General features: G+C 33.1%; 1 protein-coding gene, 1 long non-coding RNA gene and 1 pseudogene across 7 annotated transcripts; all 3 read left to right on the top strand.

Moving 5' to 3' along the window:
- The first annotated feature begins 3,733 nt into the window (after positions 1-3,733).
- On the top strand, positions 3,734-5,932 carry LOC104741642 (uncharacterized). 6 transcript variants are annotated; one of them, XR_015573012.1, is made up of 7 exons: positions 3,734-3,980; positions 4,082-4,291; positions 4,523-4,604; positions 4,785-4,874; positions 5,029-5,075; positions 5,187-5,278; positions 5,689-5,932. It is a non-coding gene; the product is annotated as an uncharacterized LOC104741642 (long non-coding RNA). The 6 variants fall into 6 exon arrangements; XR_015573009.1 differs by having other exon boundaries at positions 4,523-4,663; XR_015573010.1 differs by having other exon boundaries at positions 3,784-3,980; positions 4,523-4,663; positions 4,790-4,874.
- A 13,025-nt stretch (positions 5,933-18,957) lies between these two features.
- Positions 18,958-19,741, top strand: LOC104728571 (putative F-box/FBD/LRR-repeat protein At5g44950 pseudogene; annotated as a pseudogene).
- A 1,425-nt stretch (positions 19,742-21,166) lies between these two features.
- Positions 21,167-22,377, top strand: LOC104728570 (putative FBD-associated F-box protein At5g44940). Its single transcript, XM_087472800.1, has 2 exons — positions 21,167-21,497; positions 21,532-22,377. Exons 1-2 carry the CDS (start codon positions 21,272-21,274, stop codon positions 22,257-22,259), a joined length of 954 nt encoding a protein of 317 aa, XP_087328926.1. The 5' UTR covers positions 21,167-21,271; the 3' UTR covers positions 22,260-22,377.
- Positions 22,378-23,388: the final 1,011 nt, after the last annotated feature.

The raw sequence follows: 23,388 nt of genomic DNA, 5'->3' as shown, positions 1-23,388 counted from the left end.
AGAGAGTGAATAGAAGGAGCTACTTTTTTTTCCACTGTAATTTAGAAAATAATTGTTTAAATGTCCTTCGAAAGTAAGTAAATAAATCCGAAACATATAAAATGCGGTTAATCCCGCTGTTGAACAAGCTATTATTGCAAAAATTGGCGAAAACAACAAACTGTCAGTAAGAATTTCATCTTTCGACCAAAAACAAGCAAGGGGGGGGAATACCACAAAGAGAGAGTGTTCCTATTAAAAAGGCTGTTTTTGTCATCGGGACATGTTTTGTCAAACCACCCATAAGAATCATATTCTGACTTTTATCGGGAGAATATCCAACTATAGCTTCCATTGAATGAATAATGGATCCAGATCCTAAAAACAACAAAGCTTTCGAATAAGCATGAGTAATCAAATGAAATAAAGCAGATCGATAAGACCCCATACCTAGAGCTAACATCATATAACCCAGTTGAGACATTGTAGAATAGGCTAAACCTCCCTTAATGTCTTTTTGAGCAAGAGCTAACGTGGCCCCTAAGAGTACTGTTATTATACCTATCAAAGATATTATATACATTATAGAAGGGATAACTATAAAAAGAGGAAGAAGCCGAGCTACAAGAAAAATCCCCGCCGCTACCATAGTAGCAGCATGTATAAGAGCCGAAATGGGAGTAGGGCCCTCCATGGCATCAGGTAACCATACATGAAGAGGAAATTTGTGCGGATTTAGCAATAGGACCTACAAATAATAGAAATGCAAACAAAGTAAGGAATAAGAGATTTACTCTATTATTTAAAATTAAATTATTGAATATTTCGAACAAATCCTGAAATTCAAAACTGCCAGTTATCCAATAAAGACCTAAAATTCCTAATAATAAACCAAAATCTCCTACACGATTAGTTACAAAAGCTTTTTGACAAGCATTTTCGCTGCAATAGGTCGTGTGAACCAAAAACCTATTAATAAATACGAACACATTCCAACTAATTCCCAAAAAAAATAAATTTGGATCAAATTAGAACTAGTAACTAATCCTAACATTGAAGTATTAAAAAACCCATATAAGCAAAAAATCTCAGATATCCTTGATCATGCGACATATAATTGTCACTATAAATCAGAACCAAAATCTCAACAGTTGTAATTAATATTGACATAATAGAAGTAAGTGGATCGATAAAGTAACCGAACTCAAAAGAAAATTCATTATTTATGGTCCAAGACCATACATTTTGATGAATGCAACTTAGAAAAATTTGTTGAATAGATAGATAGAATGAAAAGATCATAACTATACTTAACAAAAAAATACTAAGAAATGTCCAGAATATTGATATGTATGTTCCATAAAATAAAAAACCCTTTTTATTTTATTATTAAATTTATTATTTCTTATTCACTGGTTTGTATATATATATATATTTTTTTCAAAGGGGACAATAAAAAAAGTACGCAATTTTAAACCTAAATAGAAATGTTTTCCAATAATCCTTCATAAATCTTTGAAAAGAAATATATATTCAAATAAAAAAAATTAGAAGTGATTAAAAATATTACTATGTTACTGTAAAAAAAATTATTTGTCTTTTTTTTTATTACTACTAAATAAATAAATATAAATAAATAAAATTTTATTGTTATTTTATGCAGATACCGAAAAAGTGAATTCTAATTCCGTATTACAATAATTTATATACATATATTAAGAATAGAACAAAGATTTACACGATAAAAAATACTTAATATTAATTATATAAAAAAAAACTTTACCTAAAACAAAGTTATTTGAGTTTGATTTTTTAGGATTGTTAAGGAATGGATTTGCATCATGGAATTTAGTGATTGTCTTCCAGTACACTAAGCGAGCTTTTTTTTTACATATGATGTGAAGAAATCTTATAATTTTTTTTGATAATATAATATATTTTTTGATAATATAATATATCAGTATAGATTACTTAAATGAGTTTTCTCATACGAATTTCAAACGTTAAAAAAAAGTAAAAAAAAAACAGTTGGATTTGAAACTTTTGAATGTCTTTTTTGTTTTGAAAATAATATATAATAAAAAAAATAACTCGATATGGAGTACGAAAGAATAGAATAATAAATGTCTTTGACATCCAATTATACCACTGAAATTTTTTTTTTCATTTTTGAATGGCAGTTCCAAAAAAACGTACTTCTATCTCGAAAAAGCGTATTCGTAAAAAAATTTGGAAAAGGAAGGGATATTGGACAGCGTTGAAAGCTTTTTCGTTAGGGAAATCACTTTCTACAGGTAATTCAAAAAGTTTTTTTGTACAGCAAAATAAATAAAAAAACTATAATAATTAGAATTAGCCTAACTAAAAAAAAACCAATTTTTGAAAATACATATAAAAAAAATAGGAACCAAAAGAAAAAAAAAGGTTCACATTTTTTTTACACTACAAGAAAATATGGATTTTACGACTACAATTAGCGACTATATATGTAGTCGTCATTTTTGGCGACTAAGTAGTGACTATCTAGCGACTATTTTACGACTACAAATATTTGATTGTATATTAGTCGTTTTTTAACGACTGCATATGTTAGTCGCTAGTTTAGTCATAATTTAGTGACTATTTTATGACTATATTGCACACCGAAATATGTAGTTGCTAAATAGTCACCAATTTAGCGATTAATATGCGACTTATAGTAAACAGTCGCTAAGAAGTCGCATATCAGTCGCTATTTAAGAAAATCATAATTTTTAAAATTTAACCCCAAACCCTTAACCAAACCCCAAAACCTAAATCATAAACTCTAAATCTTAGAAATTAATTCATAAGTCATAAATTCAAAACTTAATCCCAAATCATAAACCTATACCCCAAACCTGTACTTTAAACCTTATATCTTAATTTTAAACTTTTATAATGCATAGTATATAGAAATTAAATTATAAACCATTTAACCAAAATATAACCATTATGTGTATAAAATTAAATCTAATCTAAAACTATTTAGTGTATATATATAATTTAATACTTCCAAAAACTAATTACTTATAAAATTTATTAAATTAGTCATTTTAAAATCTGAAACTAATTGTTGATAAACAAAAAAAAAACTTAAATACTATATCATTTAGTCTGAGCCTTGAGAGGTTTTTGTACCACTTTGGATTTTGATATGAATTGAAAATTGGCCAACAAAAAAAAAGAAAAAAAATCAACAAACAAAGAAGGGTCAATTTGCCAACTAGCCATATTTACATATATAATTAAGAATATAACATATTATTTTGAAAAATTAAGTGAATAACATGAAGGGTAGGAAAAATTACCTTTGATGGTTTGGTGGCAATGGTGGCTGGAGGGTGGGTGGCCGGGATTACAATCGGAGGTGATGGCGGCCGGAGGCCGGAGGTGACGGTGGCTGGTAGCCGGAGGTAGGTGGTCGGAGGTGGCGGTGGCTGGTAGCCGGAGGTAGGTGGTCAGAGGTGGCGGTGGTCGGAGGTCGGTGGTCGGTGGCCGGAAGCCGGTGGCCGGTGGCCGGAAATCGATGGCCGGAAGTTGACCGGAAGTCGATGGCCGAAAGTTGGTGGCCGGTGGCCAGATGTTGATGGCCGGTGGTGGCAGCGACCGGACGCCGGCGGTGGCAACGGCCGGTGATCAATGATGACGGTGGCTGGAGGAAATCTAAACCCTAAAGATTAGTTTATTGAGAACCCTAAGGGTATATAATACAGTATATTAGCTTTTAGTGGTTAGAGTAGTTAGGGAGTAAATTATAATTTGTTTTTAGGTTATAGGGTGCAATTCCCCAACAAAGAAACCTTCACCAACCTGTGCCTCTATTCCTCGACACTACACTTAGAAAAAAAAATCATCATCCCTCTCAAAACTCTTTCGGAGAAACTCTCACTCTCATTTCTTCGAATCGCGATGACTCTGTACGGCCAAACCTCCGACCGTATCTCCAGATCTAGAAGGGAAACTTGTTTCCGTGGGAGAAGGTCAGTTTGTTCTATCTCTATTCCCCCCTTTAAATCTGATTTTGGGATTAGGGTTTCTGGTCTACGTTTGTAATGACCTTAATCTTCGAATTGGTTTGAAGACGACATATAAGAAGAAGAAGCTGAGAGGTGAAGCGGAGGAAGACGACATAGAAGACGAAAAAGCTAAGCGGTGGATTTATCGACGAAATTAGAAGTTGGGATCTCAAAACCGGGAAAGATCTGCTTCGATTCAAGTCGTGTGCTTCTCCGGCGCACAGCCGAAAACTTGGGTCGACTAAAGAATCAATTTTTCTATCAAGCAACAATGGGTCAAGTTCTCTTTTGCTCTCACACCAATCCTCTCCGACGTTCTTGAAGGCTTAGTAGTTGCTTTCATTTGTTATCCTTTTTTTTCTTTTCTTGTTCCGCTGTAGGAGCATGGATTTTCACTTTGATTCTGCTAAAAACGAGTTTGATTTATCTGCTTGATATCGGTAGCCAATGCTGATGTGATCCACTTAGTTGCCTTGTTGCGTCTCTCATCCCCTGTGTGATTGCAGATGAGGGAGGATAAGAAGTAGAAGAATGATGAAGGAGAAGTGAGGGAAGGAGTAGCGCATCAATAGCTTTGTTGCCACGCGGGTATATCTCTTGTCATTTCTTTCAAATGTCTAGCTCCATCTGTTTTGGTCTCCATGGAGGTGGGTTTCTTACTTTCTTTTAAAAATCCTGGAACTGCTTTGTTATTTCATCTTTTCAGAATTCTTGAGTACTTATGTGCAAGATTGTTTTTTTTTTTTTTCTTTGGTGGGATTCTCTCAGATCAGGTGTCAGCTATTTTGGTTGAGTCTTGTGGCTTAAAGAACTCAAGGCTCAACTCGGCTCTCCTCAGTGTCACCAAAGTCACCGAAGGTACTTCTTTCACAGAGTCACCTCAGTTTTGGTGATTTTATATGATAAAATCTGGTATGTGTGTGTGTTGGTGTTTGTGTTTGTGTCTTAGAAGCTTATGGTTTGAACATGTGATTTTTGTTTACTATATTATTTTGTTGTTTGTGATCAATAGACTGGATTTGGAGAAGCTTGAAGAAGCGGTTGGCTGGAAGAAGATAGGTAAAACCCTTATGTTTATTTTCAATTACTACTCTTGTATTACTCTTCAATTCTTTGAAGTCACATTGTTGCATGCGTAAACCATCTGATTCAGTGTCCTATTGTTCTTAGGTCGATGATGATGTTTGGCTTACAGAGAAAGCCACAGCCAAGCACACTCTTAGACAGAGCTCATGATGTACAACTTTATTTCAGAGCGTAAGGTAAACTTTCATTGGTTAAGACATTTTCTTATCCTATTGTATCTTTTGCTATTAAGGTACAATATATATACTTTGCTACTTATTGCTGTGAGACTTTTATTAAATCTGTCAAAAGAGTCATTTGTTTAGAAGCCTCTGTTGTAATTTTTGTGAGGCTTTTTGTTGAATTTGTCAAGAGTTATTTGGTAATACCGATCTCTAGACACCTGTTTTATATGCACTCTTTAACTAGAGTCACCATTGTCGTTCTTCTTACTCACACTCAAGTTTTTAAGCTAGAAGACATGTTAGTTATAGTGAATTGCTTGTCCCGATGGTTTCTCATTTCTAGTCTCGATTTTGAAATCGTGTTATATTGATAATGGGAAATGAGTCCCCATGATACATTTTTTTGTTTGTTTGTTCTGAAGGTACTTGAAGAAATGAGTTGCTCTTGGAACATTAGTGGGAACTACCTAGGCTTCAATGATGGAATACAAAGCAATTGAGAATGTGCGACAAACCATTTATTATGTAGTTTTTCATCTATTTTTCTAATTATGTTTTTTGAGGAGGATGAAGTATTCTTATTTTTAGTTATGATTTTTAATTTTATTTTGTAATACAATTTTTTTGTAATCATGGTTTATTAATCATAAATATAGTACTTAAAAATAATGTTTTAAAACATTATTCATAATTTAAATATATTTAAAACAATTAATAAAATATATATAATTTGCATAAACACTGTATAAATACAATAATGTATAAATACTTAAATACAACTTTAGTCAGTAATTAGTCATCAATTAGTCACTAAATTTGGTGACTACATTATGACTATTTTGCGTTGTCGTAAACTAGTCGTAATGTAGTCGCTAAATTTAGTGACTATATTACGACTAAATTTACGACTATGTAAAATAGTCGTAATGTAGTTGCTATTTGGTGACTAATTTTACGACTATCTATTTTAGCGACTCTCGATTTACGACTATTGATTTTAGTCGCTATTTAGTCGTAACACACTATTTAGCGATTAAATAGTGACTAATAGTGCAGTCGCTATTTGCCTGTTTTCTTGTAGTGTTAGAAGGGGGATTCGTATTTTCCCCACCACTATCTTGATACAATAAAAAAAAAGATCTTTTATTTCCTCTTAATGAGGAAATAAAAGATCTTTAAATTAATTACTTTAAGTGATCAAAAAATCAAGTGATCAAAAAATCTTATGTTTGTACAATATAAAAAGATACATAAAAAATATTTTGAGAATTTTTTGATTTCTCTCGAGCAATTAGGAAAATCTAATTTTATTTAAAATGCCTAAAGGTTTTGAAGAAATTTTTATTTTTCGAAAAAGCATTTTGTTATCATATAAATGAAAAAATGATAAAGAGCATTTCGAATTTTGTCTTTGGGTTAAAGTTGAATTTAGTTATATTTTTCATTATATTCTAGAAAAAATATAAAGGACAAAAGGTGAATTTAAATAATTTTAAATAACTCAGATAAAAAAAAGATCTTAACTGAATTAAAACCCGAATACCTATTTCAAAAAGTTTTAATTGATTTAATCAATTAAAACTTTTTGAATCAATTGGCTTCTTTATTTAAATTTGAATCTCGACGATTGAATCAAAACTTGTTAATATTGTTTTGAACAAGTTGCCGCTATGGTGAAATTGGTAGACACGCTGCTCTTAGGAAGCAGTGCTAGAGCATCTCGGTTCGAGTCCGAGTAGCGGCATAAGATCTTCTAAAAGAGATATTAAGTTTTATAATCAAAATAATACCCGACTTTTTTTTATAAAACCGGGTAAAACCTAGTATTAATTTATTAATTTATTAATTTTTAACAAATTTTTTATGATTTTTTCAATTTTAGAGCATATATTAACTCATATATCTTTTTCGGTCGTTTCAGTTGTACTGACAATTTATTTTTTAACTTTGTTAGTTAATTTAGATGAAATCATAGGATTTTTTGATTCATCAGATAAAGGAATCATAATTACGTTTTTTGGTATAACAGGATTATTATTCACTCGTTGGATTTATTCAGGACATTTTCCATTAAGTAATTTATATGAATCATTAATTTTTCTTGCATGGGCTTTTTCACTTATTCATATGGTTTCCTATTTTAATAAAAAACAACAAAATCACTTAAACGCAATAACTGCGCCAAGTGCTTTTTTTATTCAGGGTTTTGCTACTTCAGGTCTTTTAAACAAAATGCCTCAGTCTGCAATATTAGTACCAGCTCTCCAGTCCCAGTGGTTAATGATGCACGTAAGTATGATGATATTAGGCTATGGCTCTCTGTTATGCGGATCATTATTATCAATAGCTCTTCTAGTGATTACATTTCGCAAAGTCGGACCTACTTTTTCTTTTTGGAAAAAGAATATAAAAAAAAAATTATTAAATGAATTTTTTTCTTTTGATGTACTTTACTACATAAATGAAAGAAATTCTATTTTACTACAACAAACATTAATTTTAGTTTTTCTAGAAATTATTATAGGTATCAACTGATTCAACAATTAGATTTTTGGAGTTTTCGTATTATTAGTCTTGGATTTATCTTTTTAACCGTCGGCATTCTTTCAGGAGCTGTCTGGGCTAATGAGACATGGGGTTCATATTGGAACTGGGACCCAAAAGAAACTTGGGCATTTATTACTTGGACTGTATTCGCAATTTATTTACATATTAAAACGAATAGGAATGATAGGGGTATAAATTCTGCCCTTGTGGCTTCGATAGGTTTTCTTTTAATTTGGATATGCTATGTTGGCGTCAATCTTTTAGGAATAGGTTTACATAGTTATGGTTCCTTTACATCGAATTAAAGTACCAAACAAAAAGGAATCCAAATCTAAATAAAAAAATAGCATTTATATCTAACTCTAACTTCGTATAAGTTAAGAAATCTAATTTAGTTTTAGTAGTAAATTATCAAGAACCTTTTGAATCAAGTAGTACAATGATTCAAAAGGTTCTCACAATACAAAGACCAAAGACTTCTGATTACAATTCACTTTAATGCTTTTTTTAATTTCCTGAAAACTATCCATAAAAATAATTAGATAAAATGGATTCGACCTTGTCACTTGCTAATGAGAGCACAAAATCAGGATAAATCCCAATACCAATTATGGGCAGAAGAATAGAGATTGAAAGAAATAACTCACGGGGTCCAGAATCAAAAAAAGAAAAGTTTTTGACATTAATTAACTTGTATCCATAGAACATTTGGCGTGACATAGATAATAAATATATAGGAGTTAATATAATCCCAATTTCCATTACAAAAATAATTAAAATTTTGGAAATTAAGAAATATTTTTGGCTGGTAATTATTCCGAAAAAAACAATTAATTCTGCAATAAAACCACTCATGCCCGACAATGCAAGGGAAGCCATCGATAAGATAGTGAACATTGTAAATATTTTTGGAATGGAGATAGCCATTCCACCCATTCCACCCATTTGATCAAGATAACTCGTTCCTGCCAAGAAAAAAAGTGCAGCGCCAATAAACCCATGAGAAATTATTTGTAAAATAGCTCCATTAAGTCCAGGATCCGTGATAGAACTAATACCTATAATTATAAAACCCATATGAGATACAGAAGAATAGGCTATTCTCTTTTTTTAATTAAGTTGACCAAGAGATGTTGAAGCTGCATAAATTATTTGGATTGTACCGACTACCATCAACCAAGGAGAAAACATAGAATGAGCATGGGGTAATAATTCCATATTGATTCGAACCAACCCATATGCTTCCATTTTTAATAAGATTCCAGCGAGAAGCATACAGGTACTGTAATGTGCCTCGCCGTGGGTGTCAGGTAACCAAGTATGTAAAGGGATAATCGGTGATTTGACGGCAAAAGCAATAAGAAATCCAATATAAAATAGTATTTCGAGTTAAAAGTTAAAAGTTCTAAATTTAATGTTGGTTCGTTCGAATCATATAAACTTATACCTAAAACTCCTATTAATAAAAAAATAGAACTTCCTGCCGTGTACAAAATAAATTTTGTAGCTGAATAGAGATGTTTCTTTCCACCCCACATGGATAAAAGTAGATAAACGGGAATTAATTCTAATTCCCACATGATGAAAAAAAGTAGAAGATCCTGAGAAGAAAATGATCCTATTTGACCGCTGTACATTGCTAACATCAGGAAATGAAATAATCGGGAATCCCGAGTAACTGGAAAAGCCGCTAAAGTGGCTAAAGTAGTAATAAATCCCGTCAGCAAAATCGTTCCTATAGAAAGTCCATCTATTCCCATTCTCCAGTAAAAATCAAAAAAATTGATCCATTTATAATCTTCGGACAGTTGAATTAATGGATCGTCCATTTTAAAATTATAGCAAAAAGCATAGGTCGTTAGAAGAAGTTCTAAGATACAAATGCATATAGTATACCATTTATTGACTTTATTTCCCCTATGCGGGAGAAATAACATTAATGAACCAGCAGATATTGGAAAAACAACAATTATTGTTAACCAAGGAAAATCATTCGTGGTAAAGACAAGACACACCAGGTCCAAAGAACGCGTACTCAAAAAAAATATATAAATAAAAAATATAATTTAACTTTTTTGAGTACGAGTACTTGTCAATAAAAAAAAATGTATTCCAAATTTATTCAAATGAGGTTTTCGGTAACGTATCAATAAGCTAGACCCATACTTCGAGTTGTTTCATGCCATAAATAAACTCGAACACTCAAAAAATCCGTTGGACAGGCGGATTCACATCTCTTACAACCAACACAGTCCTTTGTTCTTGGAGCGGAAGCTATTTGCTTAGCTTTACATCCATCCCAAGGTATCATTTCTAATACGTCTGTAGGGCATGCTCGGACACATTGAGTACATCCTATACAGGTATCATAAAGTTTTACTGAATGTGACATAGGATCGATAGTTTTTTGAATGTCATAAATTTTCAATCTAGTAAACTTCTAACTGAATGATATATTAAAATACTAGATGAAGTAATGATTTCCTTTAATAGAATTTTTGTAATGAATTATGGCTCAATTGATAAAAAATGGGGCTAAAATACTTTGATTTCTTAAATTTTTACAAATATAATCTAGTAGGTCATAACCTATAATATATGCAAATTTCAATCTCTAAGTTTTTTTATGTTACTTATTTAATAAGGTCGATTGGTTTATGCGAGTTGATTTTCTGTTACGATAAATTGACGAGACTATAGCTAATCCAATAGCTGCTTCAGCGGCTGCAATTGCTATAACAAAAATGCAGAAAATATCCCCTTTTAGTTGGGAATTATCAAAAAAATCAGAAAATGTTACGAAATTCATATTAACTGCATTGAGTATAAGTTCAAGACACATAAGAGCCCTAACCATATTTCGACTCGTGATCAATCCATAAAGACCAATCAAAAATAAATAGGCACTCAAAACAAGTACATGTTCGAGTATCATTCAGCAACTCCTTATCAATTTTGATTCATTTCAATATGAAAAATAATTCACCGGATTCCATCAACTAGAATATAACAAAAAAGTACGAATAAAAACAATATTAGGTAAAATTTTTTTTTAATATATATCAAATATAAAAATTGATTCTTAAAATATGAAATAGTATTCAATCAAATTTAATTTAATGAACGGAAAAATCATAACATACACAAAGTTTTCTTTGGTCTTTACTAATTATTTTTTATTGACGAGCCACAAAAATTGCACCTATCAAAGCAACTAAAAGAATTATTGAAATGAGTTCAAATGGCAGAAAAAAATCTGTTGATAAATGAATTCCTATTTGTTGACTATTACTTATTAAATCTTGCTCTAGAATCTGGTTTAATTTTATAGTCCAAATAACCCCGTACCATGACGTATCGAGAATAGTAGACATTAATAAAAAAAGGATAGTTGTACAAACCAACGAAGTAATCCCATTCCCAACGGTCCACAGATTGAAATCGGTGGAATATTCTGAATCATTCATGAACATCACAACAAATATGATTAAAACATTTATGGCCCCCACATAAATAAGGAGTTGTGCAGCAGCTACAAAATGGGAATTTGATAGAATATACAATAAAGATATACAAACAAGAACAAATCCTAAGGAAAAGGCTGAAAATATTGGGTTGGGAAGTAATACCACTCCCAGACCTCCTACTAGAAGACCGGATCCCAGAAAAACTAAAAGAAAATCATGTATTGGTCCAGGCAAATCCATTATATTATTAAAATAAGAAAAAAATCGAAATCCTTTTCATGACCTTATTAATTTAACCAGGAATTTTTTTTTAATATGTTTTTAATAGAGTGAAATTAGAATCTAATGGATATGAATTGATGTAGATACAATTATTAGACAGTTTCTCTTTTTTATTCTAAAATGTATTTTCAAACTATCTATTTCAAGAAAGTAATTACGAATATATTATATTAAAAGAATGCGCCTTAATACTTAATATTAGTATATAAATATAATACAAGTTTTTAATTATATTCTTTATATAATTCAACAATTTTGAATTCATTTTTTAATCAAATTAAAGGGTTTACCCCATTTTTTGTTTGAGGTGAATTCAAAATTGTTCGAATAGTGTAATCGTCAATTACTGACATTGGTAAACGACCCAAAGCTATTTGATTATAATTCAATTCGTGACGATCATAAGTGGAAAATTCATATTCTTCAGTCATTGACAAACAATTTGTTGGACAATACTCAACACAATTACCACAAAATATACAAATTCCAAAATCAATACTGTAATTAAGCAATCGTTTTTTTCGAATATTAGTTTCCAATTTCCAATCAACAACAGGCAAATCTATAGGACATACTCGAACACATACTTCACAAGCAATGCATTTATCAAATTCAAAATGGATTCGACCGCGGAAACGTTCTGATGTTATTAATTTTTCATAGGGATATTGAATAGTTACAGGTAAACGATTTGTGTGGGATAAGGTAATCATGAAACCTTGACCAATATACCTTGCAGCTCGTAGGGTTTGTTGACCACAATTCATGAACCCGGTTATCATAGGAAGCATATTGTAATTATCTCTGAATAATTTTATCTTTGTTTCTTTCTCTTGTTTAAAAAAATAATGAATATATTGGATTCGTTTTCAATTTAGAGCGAAAAGAGTTGGAAAGAAGTTGTTAATAATAGATTACCAAGGGAAATAGGTAAAAGAAATTTCCATCCAAGATTTAATAGTTGATCCATTCTTAGCCTAGGTAAAGTCCATCTTGTTGCGATAGAAATGAACAAGAACAAATAAGTTTTAGCTAATGTAATAAAGATACCAATTGTTGTTCCAAAAATTTGATCCCTTTGAAATAGTTCCAGAATAGATATATACGGAATAGAAATATTCCAACCGCCTAAGTATAGAACTGTTACAAATAATGAGGAAATTAATAGATTTAGATAAGAAGCAACGTAAAATAAACCAAATTTGATACCTGAATATTCAGTTTGATAACCTGCTATTAATTCTTCTTCCGCTTCTGGTAAATCAAACGGTAACCTCTCGCATTCTGCTAGGGAAGAAATTAGAAAAATGATAAAAAATATAGGTTGACGCCACAAATTCCATCCCCAAAAACCATATTTTGATTGTGCCTCAACTATATCAACTGTACTTAAACTGTTAGATAATCCTAGTCGGCGATAACATTACTATTTTCACCGCTATTACAGAACCGTACATGAGGTCTTCGCCTCATACGGCTCCTCGGGGGCCGTAAATAAATCTAAGGACCAGATTATAGTCTCATTTAGATGGATATGATGTGTTCTAAAACGGATTAAATATATCTGGGGTCCCGAATTATACCAATGGAATTCTGTCTGCTCAAATTCTAAGAATCAAAAAAGCGCTTCGGAATTCATCTCATCCTTTACAAATTTGAATTTCTATTTATTGAGTAATAACTTAACTCTTTAATAAAATACTCCTTGTAAAAATAAAAAAAGGTATTTCAGACCATCGTGGTTTTCGATTACGAAAAATAATTAGACCTCCTAGTAGTTTATTATTCATAACAGAAATTCGATTTTATTTTCGAAATATATGAAAAAAATATCCTTGTTTCGTTCCTATTCTTCTTTCTTTTTTAGAAAAAAGTTGGTGGACTTATAAAAAATAAAGGATTATTTCGTTTCTGATAGTCATTACATTTGTTGGTGGATAGGAGCGTACTCTGAATCGGAATCTTGGGGAGTACTGTCTGATCATTTCTACTATTCAAGCCCCAATTAACCTTCTTTTTTTTTATCTTATGTTATGCATAAATATCCTTTTCAATTTGGTTAATCTCTATTACAAATTCTTTGTGTATTTTGGTGTTTCTAACCATCCACTAACTTTTACCTAATTGCCGCTCACTTTTTAATATATGTATGTTAATCTATATAACTGATAGTGAAAACGTCGTCCGGTTAATATATTTAACCCGCTTCAAGCCAGGATGACTAATCAACCAACCTTGGGGTAAAGTGATTCTTACACTTATGTTTATTTTCGTTTAACCTTTGTACATAGGACATGAGACTCAATTTTTCTTTTTACTGCAAATTTCTGAGCAGTTTTTTTTCACTCATATATAACTATCAAATTCCTTTTATTAATTCGAAAGATAAATATATCTATTCCGTTGTTTAACTTATTCGTCTAGAAGAAACGGAATAGTAAAAATAAACGTTTCTGTTTCAACGAATCGCACGTAGAGATATTGATAAAACACATAGAGTTAATGGTATTTCATAACTAATCGATTGGGAAGCAGCTCGCAGACCACCTAAAAAAGAATATTTATTATTTGATCCATATCCTGACATAAGAAGTCCAATAGGAGCAATACTTGAGATGGCAATCCATAAAAAAATACCGATATTGAGATCCGCTAAAACAAGGTGATTACTAAAGGGAATTACTGAGTAACTTAGTAAAATTGAGATAACTGCTATAGATGGTCCAATACTAAATAAAGGAGTATTTCCTCTAGATGGAAGAAGATTTTCTTTGAAAAGTAGTTTTGTCCCATCGGCTAGAGCTTGAAGAATTCCCAACGGGCCTGCGTATTCAGGTCCAATACGTTGTTGTATCCCTGCAGATATTTCTCTTTCTAACCACACAATTACTAGTACACCTGTTATGATTCCCAATATAAGAGAAAATATAGGGACAAATATCCATATGAGTCCATAGACCTCTTTTAAAGATTCCAATTTAACAAAAGAATTTATAGTTTGGACTGCTGTTGCATAAATTATCATTTTAACGATCAACTTCTCCCATAATTATATCTATGCTACCGAGTATCGTCATAATATCAGCCAATTTCATTCTTTTAACTAGTTCAGGAAGAATTTGCAAATTAATAAAACCCGGTGGTCGGATTTTCCATCTCCAAGGAAAACCGCTTTGATCTCCTATGAGAAAAATTCCCAACTCCCCTTTTGGAGCTTCAACTCTTACATAAAGTTCTTGTTTCGATAATTCAAAAGTAGGAGAAGGTTTTTTACTAATGAATCGATATTCAAAATCATTCCATTCTGGATTCCTTTTTCTATCAAAGCCCCTGCTTTCTAAATTTTCATAGGGACCCCCTGGAAGTCCTTCCAGAGCCTGTTGAATAATTTTTATGGATTCTGTCATTTCGCTAAGTCGTACTAAATAACGAGCTAATGAATTTCCTTGTTTTTGCCACTGAATTTCCCATTCAAATTCATCGTAAGACTCATAACGATCAACTTTATTCTATTTGAATATCTGTATTGAATTTTAAAAATAGTGTAGTACTGCTGCAGTTTTCAGTTGAAAACCGCTGGGTAAAACTCATGGTTGAGTCAAACCGCAAACCGCTATTTTTTTTTTGAAAAATGCAAAGTAATAATTTTTTTGTATGATTGGTAACCTTCTGCAGTTTTGCCAAAAAAAAATTTGAAAACCGCTTCTATTATGTTTCCATTGACGGCCTATGTACAATAGTTGGAGAATTCAGGTGTTAAAAGGGTTATTTTTGGGATCTATTCCCCTAAAACAATTTTAAAACCAAAAACAAGAGTTTATTGCATGCTAATTGAATAAGTAGTAAAAAATACGCATTTTTATTTATTTTTCTGCATCCAAATCAAATGGAACAAGTGTTTATTTGTAGAATATGTAAAATAATGAATTTTGATATATATATATATACATAAAATTTTATGTTTACATTATTTCATCAATATAATTAAACAATTGAGGTGAAAAAATAAATCCAAAATCCTGAACATCTAATAAAGGTGTTTCATGTTATGAAATTATAAAGATCAAATATAGGTAAGACAAAAGAAGTTTGTGTTTGAAAGTCACTAACAAAAGTAATAAATAAAAGAGAGATTTTAATCAAATAAAAAGCATTAAGCACAGGGAATCATTAGAGAATTATGATAACAAATACAAAGAGTTAGATGGAATGCTTTAAAAACCGTTCTTGAACTCAAAACTCCAATGTAAAGATAACCCGTTCCCGCATTATTAACTATCTATGCTATGAACTTCCTAAACTCTAAACTCCCATTTGAATTCTGAAAATCAAGCAAGCATTAACAAGGTTCAAGTAATAAGATTATGTTTAGAGTTTCATTACAAGGTGTTCCCGCATTATGTTTAGAGTTTGATTACTATCTATGCTATGAATACAAGGTGTTCCCGCATTATTATGTTTTTCATTTAAATTCTCCCATCAGCCTATAGGATTGATGTATCTGCAATAGCATAGACACGAGGGCTGTAGCTAATCTAATCCCAGTAATAAGAGCAACAAAGATGAAAAACAACAAGATCAACTCCAATCTAACACACCTAACATTAGTTAATCATAAATCCATATTGAAACTCTAAACCCAACTGATAAATTACTCAGACATAGAGAAACAAGAACAGCAAGTCAATGATGAAGAAAACATAATTGAATTGCAAAGGAATAGATTAATATCAAGAGTAGGAATAAATCTCTCCAAGCTTAAAAGTTCTCAAAAGTGCGTAGAATAAAACTTATGTCTCCGGAGACCGAGCCTCTAACTTAAAAGAAAAACCTAAAAATCAGTTTAAAACATAAAAGGAAAAGTTGTTTCGGGAATGGGACCCGTCGATCCTTGGTGAGGACCGATCGATCCATGTCCCTCAGGTCGACGTAGAATTTTCGGTGAAAGTACAGGACCGGTCGATCCTATATGTCGACCGGTCGATCCTAGGTCATGATTTTGCGCATGCTCCATCTGCTCGCCAGACTGATCATTATTCACCGTTTTACCCATAACTTTTGTTTACACCGTTGGATCTTCTTCAAGCCACTTAGAAAGTACAGATAACATCTTCATGAAGCTTGTGTCCAAAATTGAGAAAGATCTAACGGTGGAAAGTTGTTTTACTGAAGCCGAACTTCTGAAGCTTCAACTAGTCCTTTAGCTCCAAATGCATGCTTTCGTTCCGAAATGTCCAGTTTCTTTCCAGAACAACCTATAACAGACTCTAAAAGGATACTTTGACTCAATAAAAGACCAAAACAAATATAAAAACCATAGTTAAAACTCTATAAAACACAGACAGATCATTTCCCCCGAACTTGAATCTTTGCTTGTCCTCAAGCAAGAACAGCCAAAATCTTAGGAACGGAGAAAATGTTTGAAAGTGGAAACTCAAATATTTTTGGGAACCTCTTCTTTGCACTCTTCATTACTTAAAATTAAGAACTACTTTATGTACTTTTCCCATGATTAGGATCAACATTCCTTACTCTGAATCCCACAACTATAAAGAACTATCAGTATCGCCATTGTTGCCTCTATACATAAATTAAATTAAAGCATGCGGCCTCACCGAAGGAATATCGTTCACCGAGCATATTGACTTCTTCAACCTTTTAATGCCCAAGACTTCCTTCATATGCTCTCTTTCTTCTCTCTTTTCTCACTTCCAAGAGATCGATTTTTCCCTACTTTTCTAGCGTAACATTGTATATTTTTTTATCAATCACTTGCTCTTTCCTTATGGACAGGTTTCCATGAATTACGAAGGATGCAAGGGTTTATGCACAAACCTCAGCTTACTTCTTTGCTACCTATATCCTCTTAGTCTCTTTTCTAAACTGTTTCTTTTTCTTGAGTATTGAAGGGAAGAGAGAGGGGAAGCATACTTTTATGAGGAAATGCATGTCTTGTAAGGCTTAAGGGAAGAGTCTTGTTCGATGTACACCAAGTCCTAAAGCAGAAAGTTAAATCTGGTTAAGTTCTATCAAAGCTAGAGACAACGCCAAATCAACTCCATATTCTCTTTGGTGAGGGTCTTTGGGGCGTGTTAACTATGGTCATATTCATTCCAAAATTTGTTCTAAAATCAAAAGGACTAAAGTATTCATAAGAATGTTGTTTCAAAGAAGATAATCCCTAGAAAAGCTCATAGTTTCCAGACAAGGTTTGAAACAATAAAACGACTCAAAGAAAACACCAAAAGCAAGACCAAAAGAAAACATCCAAGAAAAACGAAATTAGTAATAGGAAGACATCCTTCCCCAGACTTACTTCACATCAACCCGGTGTGAAAGCAAAACAAAGAGAAGAAATGAGTCCTACAATAAAAAGATAGAAATGAAAATGAAAATCTTAAAGAAAAATAAAAGAAGAAAAAGAAAAACCCGTGATCAAGCGTCTAGTGTGTTGGGACTCTCGGACTCGTCTAGTCTTCAGGCTGGCTGGAGGGTGAGCTAGTCGTAGAAACTGTAGTGGCAATGCTCTCAATGGCTGTGTCGTCCTCTTCATCCTCAGTAGCAGGATCCGCTGGAACTGGTGGTGGAGTAAGACAAGATGGTGTGAGTTCTTGAAGCCAACTCGCAATCCATGTGAGTAGCGTGTTGTTCTTCTTTGTTGTGTCATAAACCAATTTTTCAAAGTCTGTATGAGGTTCATGTGGAGGAACTTGAGCAACAAACTCACTCACATCAAATGGTGGAAGTGGTGCCAGCGGAGTTGGTGGACGTTAAGGAGCAGCAACATCAGCTGGTTGTGTCTGGCGAGAAGGTCTGCACGTTCCACTCTTCTTTGTTGGCTCAAAACAGTCTCATAAAGCTTCTGTAGGAGTCTCAAATTCGAGGTTCACAGCCGTATGTATGGTAGTACAAACAACCTGTGGAAGCTGCATGTAACGATAGTTGCCCTCCTTGTCCTGAAACCTATAAATGAGATGATTTCTTACAAGAATTTCACTAGAAACGAGATGTTCACGGTGAAGAAACCTCTTTTCCCTTGTGGAACTTGCGGTGGTAATGTAATGTAACGTGTGTGGTTTTTCACTCCAAATCTTTTACCTTAAAAAGACCACACGACGGCTGAAAGTGCACAACTAATCGTTAGTAGTATTTCACAAAATCCGCTCATATCTTCCCAATATATTTTGTCATAACTTTGTCAGATATAAACATTTTATTTGATTTGATTCTTCTTTTTGATTGTAAGTTAATATTTTTGCTCAACCCTGACGCAAGATCTCCGGCGACAATCTGACGTCAAACCAAATCGACGGTAAGTTCTTCATGTCCTTCACATAATCACATGCAGATTTTTGGTATATAAAATTGATGGTTGATGTTGGTCATGATCTTGTGATGGGGCGTGATCGACTCAGTGAGTTGCCGGAAGGTTTGCTAAATCATATACTCTCCAACTTTCACATCAAAGAATCGATTAGGAAAAGCGTTCTATCGAGCAGATGGAGAAACCTCTGGCTCGAGGCTCCTGAGCTTGACCTATATTTACATGACATCCCTGCTCATGGAGAATTATTTGAGAGCTCTATGGACAAGTTTCTTGAGGCTAACCGCGTTCAAGTTGAAGTATGAACATGATTTGTGCCGTGGATTGCTACAATGGTTGATTGCGGGATTCGAAATCTGGATGTTAAGACCACGAATGCTTCGCATGCCATTGATTTTATGCCTACTAACATTTATAAGAGCAAGACATTTGTATTTTTGAAGCTTTCAAATGTAGGGCTTAAAAATCCAGAGTTTGTTATTTTTCTACCTTGTCTCAAGACGATGCATTTGGAAAACACTTTTGACAGTGAGGATGGTCCTTTGGCTCTGGAGAAGCTCATTTGGGGTTGTCCTGTTCTTGAAGAACTTACAATCATATGGGAATATACTGATTTTCTAGAATTTCTGCCGCTTATTCGTGTGAGGTCTCAAACTTTGAAAACTTTCAGTTTAACATTTGATTGGAGAATGGCTAGTACATATTGATGCTCCAAGACTTAAGTATATGAGTTTTAGAGATAGTCAATCTGATAGGATCGTTGTTAAGAATTTGAGTTCCTTGGTCAAGATAGACCTTGATATTGGATTTAATCTCAAGTATGGACAAGGCGGTCCTTTGGAATCCAAGTTTTGATCTTATGTGCTTAAAGGTTAAAGTCAGAGCCGTGCCAACGATAATGAAGGCCGGAGGCGAGCTTATAAATAATGTATTAGATCATTTTATTTTAATTTATATAAAATAAATTTATAATACAACAGATGAATTGTAAAAATCAAATTAAAATCTAATATATGCTATATGCATGTTTTCTCAAAAGTGGATAAAAATATAGAATTTAGGATGACCGTGAATATCATTTTAACAAGTATACAACATCTAAAACAATTCAATGAACAATAAAATGAGAAGTCCATATTACTTAACCTCATTTTTAATTTCAAATCTTAAGTTTATTTTGTGTGAGTAGTTTTATTTAAAAGTAAATTAGAATTGTACTTGATTATATATGTAAAATCACGTTTACATATATAGTATGGGGTAAACTTACAATAGTATTATTTTTAAATTGGCACTTTTGTTTCTAGGAAAAGAGAGGCCCTAGGCGAATGTTTCAAAACTTATAACTAAGGCACGGCTCTGGTTAAAGTATTCAACTGTTCTTGCTTTAATCTATTCTTACGAAATAGAAATCTCTGGTGATACTTTTTCTTTTGTACTTCATTTTGTATTCTTTAACTTCTTCTTTCTTTTTTTTTTTAGTTTTTTTTTTTTTTTTTTTTTTTTTGACAAGGCTTGGATTCTTTAACTATGGAATACTCATATGGTGGTTGAAAACCAAATGTTATGCTTTTTTTGTGTGGACATCATCGAAATTTCTATGAGTGCTATATTATTTTCCATATATGGACAAGTGTGTCGTCGTTGAAGTAGAAAATGATAATTTACATCCATAATGGATATTGTTACAAGATAAATAAAGAATTCTTGTCGGTTGTGATTTGCCCATGCCGGCTCATGCATAAATTGTGATTACTTTGCCGATTCAGTTTTAACATCAAATTATTTTGGTTGAAATTGTGTTCAACTATTGCCAACCTTTCTTGAGAGCTGTCCAAATCTCAAAAACTTCTTCTTGGTGATAATCTTTTTGAACCTGTGGTTTGGCTAAACAACATTGTTCGACTTTGTAAAACTCTGCTTGAAACAAATTGAAAAGTCAGGTTGATTATTTGGCAGGACTATTCTGTTACAGATGAGCCAGAACAATTAGACATTACCAACGTGTCTTGACGTTTAATATCTACGCTGGAGTATGTTGAGATTAAACTAGTGAATTAGTTTAGTGAGGGCAAAAACAAGCCCGATTGAAAAGAGAAGCTCTCGTGCTACATGCTTTTCTCTAGTGGCCTTTTGGGCCGAAACAACAAGCCTGTTTGTGAAACTCCCACCTAAAAACCCTAATCTTTTTTACCTAGCTTTCTTTCTACGTTTAACCGACTTCTACCTTTTGGTATACATTTGGGAAACTCAACGCCCTAAAGAATATCTCTTAAAGGTTAGTTTTCATTTTCCAAACCTAGATTCCTTTGATCTACTTTGAACCCTAGACTTTGTCGACAGAGTAGAGAAACTCATCGCTCAGGATTCGGTTTTGCTCTAGAAATGGAGTTTGATAGAATCAGCGCATTGCCAGATTCTTTGCTAGCTCACATACTCTCGTACCTTTCCATCAGCGTTTCGGCTAAGACAAGCGTCTTATCGAAGAGATGGGAATTTCTCTGGCTAAAGGTTTTCGTATTGGACTTAACCACCGTTAAGGTCTCTCTTCGACGAGAAGCCATGTCGAGGGTGATGCGTAGATTTCTGAAGCTTGCAAAATTTCAACATAACTATGGATTATAATTCTTTCGAAGGAGTGAAAGAGATAACTTTTCTCGACTTTTCTCAAGAGAAAAAGAAGGTAAGGTATCATGATTCTAAGGACAGTAACAATGGAGTCATGGATTTGATAGCCGAAGTGATCCATCGCAGAGTTCAACACCTAGAGGCTAATATGTGCGATATAATGCCTCAGGGTGCCATCAATTTCATGCCTAAGTATGTTTATGTCAGCAAGACATTGGTGTCTTTAAATCTTGCAAACGTAGGGCTTGAGAATCCCAAGTTTGTTGCTTCTCTCCCTAAACTCAAGATGATGCATCTACAACACATTTATTACGAGAATAAAGGTGGTCTTTTGATCATAAAGAAGCTCGTCTCAGCCTCGCCTCTTCTTGAAGTTATTACCTTTGACTTTTCTGATCTAATGAAGCCAGATAAAGAAACTGAAATCAGGCTGGAGTTTTTTAGGAAGCCAGAGCGAAAATATTTTGTTGTTCCATGGAAGCAAAAGCAAATCGATTTCAGGAAAAACCTTTCTGATGATCTCACCAATGTGCCTCAGTGTTTGATATCGACGCTGGAGTATGTTAAGATTAAGGAAAAAAGTGGGATCAAACTAGTGAATTACATTCTTGAGAATTCAGCAGTCCTCAAGAAACTGACTCTAAGTTTCACACATCCTTCTGTAACCAACCAAGAGCTAGAGAGCTACAAGAAGCTTCTTACATCCACAAAGCTTTCTCCCACATGTCAACTTGTCTTTGATTGACTTAGTTCTTTTTTTCTTTGCACTAAAGTTGTCTTAATAATTTAGTTTTCTGTTTTTGTTCAGGATTGTTTCTGATAGTATTCTTCTTCACCCTTAATGAAACAACTTTACCATTACATTGAAAAGAGTCTCAGAGTGGAGTTCAACATCTAGATGTTTGCACGAAAAGCCTTGTGGTGCTATAGATTTCATGCCTAAGTATGTTTATGTGAGCTAAACATTGGTGTCATTGAAGCTCGTAAACAGATGTTAAACTCCATCTTTTGTTTAAACCAGTTTTTATTATTTTTTGTTAATATAATTTCCGCAGAACTATCCTGTTTTACCAAAGCCAAAGCAGATTAAGCTTATCAAAGGTTCACGGGGTTTGGAATCAACATTCACCAATCCTCAAAAAACTTATCTAAGTTTCACATGTTCTTCTATTTCGATAGAGCTAGAGAGCTAAGCTTCTTACATCCACAAAGCTTTCTCGCAAGTACTCATCTTACTTCTGTTTGGATTGTTTTAACCATTAATTGATCTTATATGCTTTTACGGCTTATCTTTCATTGATTATAATCTCAGTTTCATAGAGCATAGTGATGATATTTGCATTGCGTTGAAGTCTTTATAGTTATAGATTTTTCACACTGAAAAACGGGTTGTTGGAGAAGAAATTAGATTTGCACTGCGTTGTAGACTTGTAGTCTTTCATTGATTTCAACCCCGCAACAGTATCACCATCATGTCTGCTTCAAAAGAAGTATCCCTGAAGTGCCAGTTGAACTTATCCACCTTACCAGATACTCCCACTTTGCGACCATCATCAACAAAGACTTTGGTTAGACACTGCTTTGATGGAATTTTCAACCTCTCTACCACTTTTGGGTCCATGAAATTGTGTTTGGAACCAGAATCAAGTAACATTACCATACTCTGTTTTCCATAGTACCCCTTCACACGCATGGTCCAAAAGTCATATGTCCCCTCCACTGCACTGACTAATACCTGAGCTCTTTCTTTAATCATTTCAGACTCTTCCACATTTTCTATGTAATGCTCATCAGTCTCTTCCTCTACTTTATCTACATCCATCATGTACAATTGCTTCTTTTGTGAGTAAGATAATGTTCAGGTGAGTATTTCT

Source organism: Camelina sativa, chromosome 11, assembly GCF_030686135.1.
Source record: "Camelina sativa cultivar CO46 ecotype springtype chromosome 11, ASM3068613v1".
NCBI lineage: Eukaryota > Viridiplantae > Streptophyta > Magnoliopsida > Brassicales > Brassicaceae > Camelina > Camelina sativa.
The sequence above is the reverse complement of the archived record's forward strand: the minus strand, read 5'-3'. Positions and strand labels throughout refer to the sequence as shown.